The 12,872-nt window shown below is 36.5% G+C and overlaps 1 protein-coding gene across 2 annotated transcripts in view; it reads right to left on the bottom strand.

Moving 5' to 3' along the window:
• Window positions 1–3,814: 3,814 nt before the first annotated feature.
• The window catches only part of LOC115220676 (rho GTPase-activating protein 24-like), a 182,293-nt gene continuing 173,235 nt past the window's right edge, over window positions 3,815–12,872 (bottom strand). For both annotated transcript variants that reach the window (XM_029790789.2, XM_036510282.1), the window contains exons 5-6: window positions 11,519–11,654; window positions 3,815–5,572 (exon numbers count right to left, since the gene is read on the bottom strand). In XM_029790789.2, the coding sequence (XP_029646649.1) occupies window positions 4,408–5,572; window positions 11,519–11,654 (1,301 nt within the window). In that variant the 3' untranslated portion in view covers window positions 3,815–4,407. The remainder of the gene's footprint in view (window positions 5,573–11,518; window positions 11,655–12,872) is intronic.

The raw sequence follows: 12,872 nt of genomic DNA, 5'->3' as shown, positions 1-12,872 counted from the left end.
ATGCTGACATAAGTTCCTTGTCTTTCCTGATGAGAAGGCGGTATAATGCACCCTTTATTCCTTCGGAATTAGGAATATGCAGTCTTCAAAACATATGTCAAGAATAAAGGAATTTTGTTAAATCGTCGTTCAACTCCATTCTTTCATTTATTTATGTGTGTGTGTGTGTGTGTGTGTGTGTGTGTGTGTGTGTGTGTGTGTGTGTGTGTGTGTGTGTGTGTGCGTGCGTGCGTGCGTGCGTGCGTGCGTGTGTGTGTGTATATATTTGAGATTTTATAATTCTATTCCAGAGAATTTTTTACAAAGAGGGATGATGTACATCACATTTTATTTCCTTCCTACCTTTCTCATATATCTCAGGCTTCATACTGACTATAAGGAAAATGGTTCTTGGTCTTGACTCCCCGTGGGGATGAGCTCCACGTCAATTAGATTGCCAACATCTCTCTTTGCAGTGAAAGACATCAATTTTCCTCCTATCACCCTCCCTTCATCAGTCTCCTACACTGTTGTCCCCACCCTCTCTCTCTCTCTTAAACATAAGAAGCTAATGATTATCCTCTCTCTCTATATATATATGTATACTGTAAATATATATATATATATATATATATATATAGAGAGAGAGAGAGAGAGAGAGAGAGAGATATTTATATACATACATGTACATATTACTTATATATACATGTATATCATTTCTACATATGTGTTGTAAATACTTAAAAACCACTTTTTAATTTATATACCTAGCTAAACGTGCCACCTTAATGATAATTCTTTGTATTGAAGGCGTAAAGCCTGAACTCTTGGTGGGTTAGGGGACAGTTGATTACATCAACCCTAGTGCATAACTGGTACTTAATTTATCAACCCGAAAGAATGAAATGCAAAGTCAGCCTTCAGGGAATTTGAACTCAGAACATGATAACAGACAAAATGCCACTAAGCATTTTGCCTGGCATGCTAACAATTCTGCCAGCTTGCCGCCTTCACCTTAATAATAATAATAATAATAATAATAATAATAATAATAATAATCGTAATTCTTTCTACTATGGACCCATGGGCCAAAATTTGTGGTGAGGGGCCTAGTCAATTACACTGACCCCAGTGCTTGACTGGTTCTTATTTTATCAACCCTGAAAGGATGAAACGCAAAGTCAACCTCAATGGAATTTGAACTCGGAACATAAAGACAGAAGAAACACTGCTAAACATTTTGCCTGGCGTGCTAATGATTCTGCCAGTTCATCACTTTAATAATAACAACAATATTGGTCTCAAATTTTTTTTATAATTATTAATTTTGTTGTTGTCGCTGCTTTGCTTTATTCAAGCTGTTCAAGTCTCAACCTGAGATGTCAAGTAATAGCAAGCTTGATGTTTTACTATGGGTGTTATTGATAATAAGCAATGATATATATTACAGAGGAAGGCAACCAGAATTGGAAAAACTAAAATTCTGTTAGGTTTGTAATATTTCAGTTTTGAAGAAGCTTTTAAGAGAATCAGGTATTTTCAAAATGTTCTGTAGTTCTGATAATTTGGGGGGTTCTGGTATTTGGCCAAAGTGTTTAAGCATGCCATTTGGTTGTTGTTGTATTATTATCATTATTATTATTATTATTAATATTTTACCTGATGTGTTGTTTAATATTTTAGAAAGTATATGCAGGTTAAGGCAAGAAAGATTTGCATCTGGGTATCTCATATCTGAAAGAACGTCATTAAAACCTCACAATAACAGACATATTAACTACTTTAACTGATGTATTGGATTAATAATGCTACAAACAGTTAAGTTAGCATATGCAGATTAAAGTAAGAAAATCTTCCTGATGGGTGTCTCATATCTAAAGATACACAATAACAGACATAGCATTTATCATCATCTTTTAACACCCGTCTTCCATGCTGGTTTTAGTTTGTTAACTATTTTAACTGATGTGATGGTTTAACAATGTTACAGTCAGTTAAGATAGTATGCAGGGGTAAGATAAGGAAGACTGCCTGCTGGGCATCTCATCTCGGGAGAAAATAGCTTCATTAAAACTTCACACTAATAGATATAGTATTAACTATTTTAACCAATGTGTTGTGTAATAGTGTTGTAGAAAGTTGAGATGGTACAACACAGCTAAGTTCATTCAATGATAATATTTGAGATAATTATCAACTCATTAGTTCACTGATGACATTTCATTGTAAAATGTCTGATAGGATTGCTGGCATTTGAGATTATGTCTATTATCAGTGTTTCCACTACAGACGTTGAAATATCTCCTTGGGCAATTTTCTTAACTCTACTCATCTGTGTTTACCTAAAGGAGAAAAACAGTTATCAGTTTGTTATCAGAAAACCTCTAGAAATCTGTTGTTTGACTGGTTACCATGTCTTGAGAGAGAGAGAGAGAGAGAAAGAAAGAGAGACAAACAGACAGAGAAAGAAAGAGGAGAGGGAATAAGAAAAAATAGAACTATAATATATAAGAAAAAGAGAAATGAAGAAAGATTGAGAGAGAAGGGGGAGGGATGGATAACAAGAAGAATAGACCAAGAAAAGAGAGATGGAGGAAGAAAGAAAGGAAAGAAAGAAAGAAAAGAAGCAAAAAAAGGAAGGAAGGAAGATTTGCCTCTTTTCTTACCTAATTCCATAGAAATTTGTACAACTCTTAACAATGACCATTGCTACTATTTCCATGAAGTGTTGTGGTTCCTGGAAAATGGTCATTTTAATGATTAAATCATCAGGATAAGTCTATCCTGCTCCAAGTCATTAAATACTCATTGTCTGTCTTGATTGATTATTGATATCTAAAATAACTGACCAAGCTTTTGTGCTATTCAGAGATTGTTTTTATTCCAACTCTAAACATAACCGTACCAAGCTCCATTCTGTGATAGAAGTTAGCTAAAATATTGCGTGGGTTCTTTGCAGCAGCTTTCTTGCCCAAAATACCCTGTTGTTATTTTTATTAATTCGTTTGTTCGTTCGTTAGGAAATTGATGTTATCTAACTGCTGCAAATATTAAAATGCCAAGCTAGATCATTCACATTGTCCCAGAAAAGATGGGATAGTCTTAATTCGAACATTTTGGATCATAAGTCTGCTAAACAACAATGTTGTCCTTGTTCACAGCTTCCCATTTCTCAATTGAAATTAAGCACCAGTAAAATACAGAGTAGGGGTACGATTTTCCAGAGCCCGTCCCTTTAATTTACACATCTTATCCAGTTCTAACACAAGTCTCATGAAAATGGAAACAAAAATAACAATTAATTATCATAAAGCACAGCAGTATTGTCCAATGTTGTAATAATAATTAATAAAAAAAAAACTGTATCATTATTAACCCAGTGACAGCAACTCAAAGACATTTAAAATCAATCACTTTGGTAGAATAGGACAAAAACAAAACAAATAATCAATTCTTCATGGTGCTACAAAGACCCGGACATTTTTGTGATTGACTTATATCAAGAATTCGTAGAACTTTTTACAGATATAATTATTTCCTCATGCAAACTTTCCCATTATTTGATACATTCATTTATGGTAAACAGTCAAAACTGTTAAATTAAACAAAAAAAAAATGAATAAACACAAACAAATGGATTTAAAATATAAACAGAAGTGGTGGAAGGGATGTTTAGAAAATATTTAAGAATTGTTTGTTTTACTGTTACATTTGTAAAATGTAACTCCATCTTGATAGATCTGTTCTCTTATTGAGCCATTTTTGGATTCATTTACAGTAAAGCTGTTTTTAAAAAATAATATGAACTCTCTTTCTCTCTCTCTCTCTCTCTCTCTTCTCTCTCTCTCTCCCCTCTCTCTCATTACTCTATGTAAGAATGCTCTCATCTTTCAGTCTTACATTCCATCACAAGTCTTCATTCGCCAAGTCAACCAATATACACTGTGATATTCTTCACTTGTGACTCACTCTGTAAACCTACAATTCTGTAAGAAGCCCTTCCTTGCCCTGGCAACCAATCTAGTCTATAAAAGAAATCCTCTCTCACGTGACATACCATTTCTTTTAATTACATAACACGGCCCCCTTTCACTGACAAACCAATCAAAATCTTTGTATTTGATAGATAAAATATATATTTTACAGACTGCAATGACTCCATTCATTCACTTAAAAACTTTTATATTAAAAAAAAAATGGCAAGGACAAGGGTGAGGGGAATATATTTTGCAGCCTCTTGTCTCTTCCTGCTTAGTCTAACTTTAAAACTTTAAGCCAGAGCAGAAAGTAAGAACAAAGGAAATTTTGCAGTATAAGAACCATGCACTTTCCTCATTTGAATAAAAATAAACGGTATTTCCTTTGAAGGGATAAGAAAACAGTGTTTCAAAATTCCTCCCCCAAAATACATAGAATTATTTTTAAAAATCATTTCAATTCCCCATATCGAATTTTGTATTTGTTAAGTATCTCTTGTAATTCTATAACTTTGTCGATGGTCTTGTCTTTGGCATTACTTTGATTCTGAAGTTGTACTTTCAGTGATTCAACTTCCACTACTTTCTCCTCATACAAAATTTTCATCCGATTTAAATCTTTCTTTAGCTTCTCTACTTCAGTTACAGGTTTCGACATCTCGTCTTTATCTTCTTTTGGAATGTGTTTGATATCACTCGTATCAAAAACAGCATTGCTTGAAGTGAAATGCTCCCATTTAAATTTCACCTCTGAAGGGGAAGCTACCTCACCAAAACCTTCAGTATTTCCTCCAAATGATGCAGGTGGGGTCTCTGGTGACTTACAAGAATCTGGAGAACTTAGTGAGTCGTTGAAGTTATTGTTTTTCTCAACAAGACGTAAACGCCGATGATGCCTGGAACTGTTTGTTTTCGTGAGCCGGAGAGGTGGTGCAGGTTTTAAAGCCTTCAAACTACGGGACTTGGTGAAAGGCGATGGTGATGTTACTGGTAAGTTGTTAAATTCATCCGCAAGCTGAAATTCAATGTCACTGGTTTGTAAGGGAGGTTCACATGTGTTTGTGAGTGGCTGCAATAATGGAGCATCACAAGGAAGAGCCAAAGGCATGTCAAGTAAGTTTGGACCACAGTCGTGGGCAAAAATCACATCTGAATGCTTGATAAGTATTAACGCAAGCTTCTGGTTCAAATCAGCTGTAGCACGTAGAATTTCTGGGTTTTCGTCTTCATGACGAATGACATTTGGCCCGAAAACCATTGCCAAATTTGCTAGCGTCATCTTATTAACATCAGAATACTGTGACACCTTGTGAAGATGCTTGCACAAATACTGCAAAATGTTGTAGTTGTCTGGCTCCAAAATATTCACAGCTTCTGTTAATCTTGGAATGAATTCTTCATCTTGGTTCTTATGTTTGTCAACAGCTTCATAAGCAATGCTCATGAATCTCTGGAAATGTTCACTGGGAATAATGGAGTCTGGTAGTTCACGGAGATATAATTTTAATAAAGATGCTACAGTATGTACATCAGCTTCACTGTCTTCTAATCTAATGCATTCACCTGTATCAAAGCTTTCTTGCAGTTCCTTTATCAATACCACACGACCAGCTAACCTGCAAAAATAGAAAATAAATAAATAGACAAATACAAAGAGATAAACAAACAAACAGCAAACAAATACATAAATAAGTAAATACAAACTAGTTACCAGCTCAAATATGTTTGAGGCAGGTTCAAATCTGTACAAACGTCATTCACTGTGTTTTGTCATGAGGAAAATTTCTCAGTGTAGACAGAGAGGTGAATATGACAGTAATATCACAAAAGGGACCTGTCTCTCGTGTCAGTTCACAGTGTCTCCTTTTCTTGTCTGCAGCAGAAGAGAAGATAACTGGTACTCAAGGGGTTATGGCCACAAGGGTTTCAGCTGATCTGATCAACAGAACAGCCAGCTCAGAAAATTAACATGCAAGTGGCTGAGTGCTCCACAGACATATGTACTCTTGATGTAGTTCCCAGGGAGATTCAATGTGGCACAATGTGACAAGGCTGGCCCTTTGAAATACAGGTATGACTTATTTTTGCCAGATGAATGGACTAGGAAACTTAAAATAAAAAATCTTGCTCAAGAATACAACATGCTGCTGGGAATCAAACTCGCAACCTTACAAGCATACACTCCGAGATGCACGTATCCAACAGTCTGGTTAGGAACCACTGGGAACTGACTCAGTGCATTTACGCCTCTCTGTCAACAATAAGGAATTTTTTCAATGACAAAATACAGCGAATGACTTTCTTACAGGCTTCAATATGATTCAAACATTGTTCAAGTGGTAACAAATTTGTATTTATACACTCATTGCTTAGCACTGCCACCCTCTATAAATAAATACCTGCTAAAATATCTATTATAAATTTTGAAATTGACAAGGATTCTAAGTTTCACCTAACAGCTTATTCAACCAATGTCTTTTATTAAACTAGCTTCAAAATAATGGTTTCATCTTATTTATATCTATAGCATGGTTGATGCTAGTGCTGCCTAACTGGCCCTCATGCTGGTGGCATGTAAAACACACCCACTACACTCTCAGAGTAGTTGGCATTAGGAAGGGCATCCAGCTGTAGAAACCTTGCCAGATCAGATTGGAGCCTTGTGCAGCCTCCTGGCTTGCCAGTCCTCAGTCAAATCATCCAACCCATACCAGCATGGAAAGTGGACTTTAAATGATGATGATGATGATGATATATACCATCAATGTATTATATGCCCATGAAAGAAGCACGCTTTAAAGAATAGAGCAGTAATATATTTATAAGTAAAGTTTACATCCAGTCACAGAGTGGACCAATGGTTTTGCACCTGCAAAGGCCTTAGTTCCAAGACATTCATGGATCTAAGGTCTTTGCAGATGCAAAACCATTGGTCACTCTATGACCAGACAAACTTAACTAATATATATATATAGGCGCAGGCATGGCTGTGTGGTAAGTAGCTTGCTTACTGACCACATGGTCCCAGGTTCAGTCCCACTGCATGGCACCTTGGGCAAGTGTCATCTTCTAAAGCCTCAGGCTGACCAAAACCTTGAGAGTGGATTTGGTAGATGGAAACTGAAAGAAGCCCATCGAATATATATATATATTTATATATATGTGTGTATGTCTGTATTTGTCCTCCCACCATCACTTGATAACTGATGTTGGTGTGTTTATGTCCCCGTAACTTAGTGGTTCGGCAGAAGAGACCGATATGTACTTAGCTTACAAAGAATAAGTCCTGGGGTCGATTTGTTTAACTAAAGGTAGTGATCCAGTATGGACACAGTCAAACGACTGAAACAAGTAAAAGAATATATATATATATATGTATATATATATATATATATATATATATATATATATATATATATTATATATATATATATATATATATATATATATATATATATATATATACGCACATTTGTGTGTGTATAACTATTGGTTGCTTTACACACAAAATCTGTTTTTGTTGGTGTGCATAAATGACTTTTCTCCACACATTTTATTAGTATTGTCACTACCTGCTTTGTAAAATAAATAAGTTATGCAGTACAGCTAGATATGTGCGAATACATATATATATGTGTTTGTGTGTGAGTGTGTGTGTATATATATGTATGGAGTAGCTGTGTGGTAAGTAGCTTGTTTACCAACCACATGGTTCCAGGTTCAGTCCCACTGCGTGGCACCTTGGGCAAGTGTCTTCTACTATAGCCTCGGACCAACCAAAGCCTTGTGAGTGGATTTGGTAGACGGAAACTGAAAAAAGCCCGTTGTGTATATGTATATATATATATATATGTGTCTGTGTGTGTTTGTGTGTCTGTGTTTGTCCCCCAAGCATTGCTTGACAACCGATGCTGGTGTGTTTATGTCCCCGTTACTTAGCAGTTCGGCAAAAGAGACCGATTGAATAAGCACTGGGCTTACAAAAGAATAAGTCCCGGGGTCGAATTGCTCGATTAAAGGCAGTGCTCCAGCATGGCCGCAGTTAAATGACTGAAGCAAGTAAAAGAGTATATATATATATATATATATATCAATTATGAGTTAGAGGTTATGCAACCATCTAAGGGATAAATATACTTGTAGGCATTGCTGATGCATTACCTATGTCTAGGCCTTGCTATAAGGTTAACAGTAGTTGGTAATAGAAATGGTAAACTGTGGTTTAATATATTCAGATAAGAAAAGAAATGGAGCAACAATTGATAATTAGAAGTTGATCATTGGTATTAAATGGTCATAGTTTAATTGTAGTTAAAATAACATTTACAGCTGTTTCAGTTTGTTATTTTTGAGGTGAATATGCATTTATCTAGTTCCATGTAACATCGTCAGAATGATTTTGAGATTATTGGAGGAATATTGACAGGAGAAAAGAAGGAAAAAGGAAAAGAAAAAAAGGTAAAAGGAAAAAGGAAAAAAGTTCATTAAGTCTTCAGGCTTACATCTTTGTGTCCTTTAACCCTTTAGTATTTAAACCGGCCATATCCGGCCAAAATAGTTGATTTGTTTTATGTTCAAACTGACCAGATCCAGGCTTTCACACCTACCCCACAATGTTATTCTACATTAAGTAATTACACCATCAAGATCTTGAAGATATGAGATAATGCATGATTAATTCAAATCAATGGGAATCAATAGGCATTATGTTTGATAGAATAATCTGAACACTAAAGGGTTAAAGGTTGCATGTGTGTGTACATTTCTTCAAGTATATACTATGGAAAATTAATCTACACATCAAAGCATGGTAATGTAACTGTTAAACGTATGTAGTTGATTGCTTTATGCAGCATGGCAGAGTATACGATTGTCAAATGTGTATAAAGGGAGGTAATTGATGAGCTATACTTTTTGGCTTGTGTGGTCACATATCAATTGAATTGCACCACCACCACCATCATCATCATCATCATCATCATCATCATCTCATCATCATCATCATTACAGCCACCACTACCACTGCCACTGCTCCTACTATCATCATCATCATCATCATCATCATCATTTTATGTCTATTTTTTTTCCATGGTGGCATGGGTTGGACAGTTTGTTATAAACTTCAGCTCACACACAGCAATTGAGAAAACGGACCAACTTTGTTGTTGCGTATGTCTTACATTGAGAACTGGTTGCATTTCATCATGTTGAAAAGCACAAGCGAGAGGATGATGCCATATGAAGAAAACTAAGGACTTCCATGAATTCCTATTCAGATTTGTCCACTCTACCAGGTGGTTGGTGTTAGGAAGGACATCCAGCTGAAAAAAACCTTGCCAAAACAAACACAGAAGCTTGGTGCAGGTTCCTGCTTTGTCAGCTCGTGTCAAACCAGCCAACCCATGCTAGCATGGAAGGTGGACATTACACGATGATGATGATAATTAAATCCATTTCAAACAAGAAGATAACAATGCATCTCGCTGAGTTCAAATCTCACTAAAATATTTCCTTCTGACATGTTTTGATAAGTGAATGCCTTTCCTATAACCAACCACTTAAAGAGTGCAATGGTGGTGGTGGAAGCACTCCGTCGGTTACGACGACGAGGGTTCCGGTTGATCCAAATCAACGGAACAGCCTGCTCGTGAAATTAACGTGTAAGTGGCTGAACACTCCACAGACACGTGCACCCTTAACGTAGTTCTCGGGGATATTCAGCGTGACACAGAGAGTGACAAGGCCGGCCCCTTGAAATACAGGTACAACAGAAACAGAAAGTAAGAATGAGAAAAAGTTGTGGTGAAAGAGTACACCAGGGATCACCACCATCCCCTGCCGGAGCCTCGTGGAGCTTTTAGGTGTTTTCGCTCAATAAACACTCACAACGCCCGGTCTGGGAATCGAAACCGCGATCCTATGACCGCGAGTCCGCTGCCCTAACCACTGGGCCATTGCACCTCCACACAGAGTGCAATGAGTAACCACTAAAGGGGTTGTCTCTTTTGAAGAGAGATAAAGGGTCTCTTTAGTGAGACTGTGTATTGGTAATGATTTCGGAGGTGGATTGTATAATGAATAAGTTAATTAAAATGTGTTTGTGTGTGTGTAAATATGAGGGTGAAAGTGTGAGAGATCATGTGTGTGTGTGTGTGTGTTTGTGCGTGTGTGTGTGTGTTTGTGCATGTGTGTGTGTGAGAGAGAGAGAGAGAGAGAGAATGTGAATGAGAGAGTGTATGTGAGAATGTGCGTAAAAGAGAGAGGAATGGAATAGGTATGAGAGAATGAGATAAATAGATACGCATAGCTAGGTAAAGTTAGATTGATCTAAGTACAAATAGATATATAGATAAATGGATGTATCATATATATATATATATATATACACACACACACACACACATATATATATATATTTATATTTATATTTTTTTTCTCCATTTTCTCTCCTTGTTTCTTTCTGTGTTCCTTTCTGTGAAAGAGCATAGGCTCGAAACGTTAAAAACTTTTTCACTTCCCGAGTGCGTTAAACTAATACATCTGTGTGTTGTCTACACCACCTGTCTTCGTCTTTTGATTTTTTGTGAATTCTCCTCTTATATATACATATATCAAAAGGATGTGTTATAACACTATTCCACATATACAAAAACAGCCTTACCAACAATCCAACATACCTCCATCATCAGCTGCCCCACAGATATCATTATGGTTTCGACACCTGGGCAGTACCATTCAATCCGGCGGTGTCAACAGCACTAAAATAGGTGTTGCTTGGGAACAAATAAACCAAACAAACCACAACATTCAAACACATTCTAAGTAAGCTTAGAAGACCGGGTTTATAGCTATAATAAAATAGGGGAGTATAGTAGGGTAGTCACTAATGGGGGAGTGAGGAGAATGGCAGAGGAAGGGTTTAGTGCCAAAGGTTACTGAGAAAATGGGAGGAGACAGAGTGGAAAGGTGATTGGGTTAGTTGTGTAGGAGGGTTCCTTGGGCTATTCTGTGTTATAAGAGCAAGTATGGATAGAAGATGTGAGAGAGAGGGAAGGGAAGAGAGCAATGGTCTAGGGTGGTGAAGAGTCCTGTGAAAGTCATTGAAGGAATGAGGGGTGAGGGAGTCATAGGCCAAAAAGGGAGGGGAAAAGGTGAGGAATGTTGAGGGGCAGAGAAGCTGTAGGTAGAATGCAGTCAAAGAAAATGTGACAGAGGATAAGGGAGCAGTGGGAGTGTACAATGAGAACAATATGGGAAAGAGAAGCCGAAGAACAATGAGGGAAAGAGGGGCCAAAGAGGTAGCGGAGATAGGGAAAAGCAGGGTGTGAATATTGAGAAAGCATCCCAGCCGGAGAGGCAATGGAGAAATCCTGACTGGGGACATAATGGGATGGGGATGGGGAGAGAGAGGGTTTGGGGGAGATGTGGATAGATGTAGTGAGTGCAGTAAGGGAAAGAATGTCTAGAGGGCATCCCAGAGAAATAAGGGCATATACATGTGTGCATGCATGGAGGGGGTGCATGTGGCTGTGTTTGTGTAAATCAAAAGAATTTATAATTACCTATATACACCCTCAGTTTCCAATCCATGTTCTTCAAGAAATTTGACACAAGCTTCAATTATATAAGGAACTTTCCTTTTGGTTTTATTATTGTGCTCATACAACATGGTTTCCTTAAGGTACTGGCCAAAGATAGCTGCAAAACATACGGAATAAAATAAGATTGAGAATGGGATTAAAATGAAATAGAATGAAAGAAGAGAGATGAAAATATCAGGTGAGAACTGCATCATCACCCATAAGATAAAAAAGTCCATGCCTAGCAAATAACAGAGCCATTCATCCATGCCTAGATTCCTTTCAATTTCCACATAACAGTTGTGGTCACAAGTTTGGAACATTTTTTTAAGATTTAAAATTGCTATTCCTAAGTACAATTTGGTTGAAACATATACAATGTAGGGATATAATTACCTTATATCTTAATATCTTTTGGCCAGGTAATAATATATAACAAATTAAATATAACTTTAGGTACATTATTTACATTATTTACATTTGACAGATATTTGTCCTCATCTTGTTTGTTGTTAACACAACGTTTCGGCTGACATACCCTCCAGCCTTCGAACCTGGGTTCTCATTCCTAAGGCATTTTTCATTGCTATTATTATTATTATTATTATTATTATTATTATTCAGGTCACTGCCTGGAATCGAACTCGGAATCTTGGGGTTAGTAGCCCGCGCTCTTAACCACTACGCCATATGCCCGTGGGCATATGGCATAGTGGTTAAGAGCACTTGCTTGCTTAAGAAGTCTGCTTCTCAACCATATGGTTTCAGGTTCAATCCCAATGCAAGGCACCTTTATGTCTTCTACTATAGATCCAGGCCAACTAAAGCCTTGTAAGAGGATTTGAAAGACAGCAAATGAAAGGCTATCGTGTATGTATATATGTACGCATGCATGGATGTAAGTGTATTTGTGTGAGTGTAGTATGCTTTTGTTCCCCTGTCTTGACATTGCAAAATTGTTATAAATGAATTTATTTCCAATAATTAACCATGGAAAAATATTACCTCCCTTAGACACAAGCAAAGATTGGCAACAGGAAGGGCAGCTGGCCATAGAAAATCTGCCTCAATGAACTTCTCAATAAAACCCTTTAAAACAATGATGACAATGACAATGAAGATGGTATATATATATATATATATATATATATATATAATATATATATATATATATATAAATTAGAAAAAAACCACCTTTTATCAATTCAAAATGAACAATTAAATTACACCATCTAGAAAATTACATATAATGGAAATATTATAATTAAAATAAGAATAATATACTGATGATTAAGTAAATTGCAAAATAATAATAAAAACGTTTTTATTATTATTT

This window comes from Octopus sinensis, linkage group LG17 (assembly GCF_006345805.1).
Source record: "Octopus sinensis linkage group LG17, ASM634580v1, whole genome shotgun sequence".
In the NCBI taxonomy this organism is placed as follows: Eukaryota; Metazoa; Mollusca; class Cephalopoda; order Octopoda; family Octopodidae; genus Octopus; species Octopus sinensis.
This window is presented reverse-complemented; position numbering and strand designations above follow the sequence as displayed.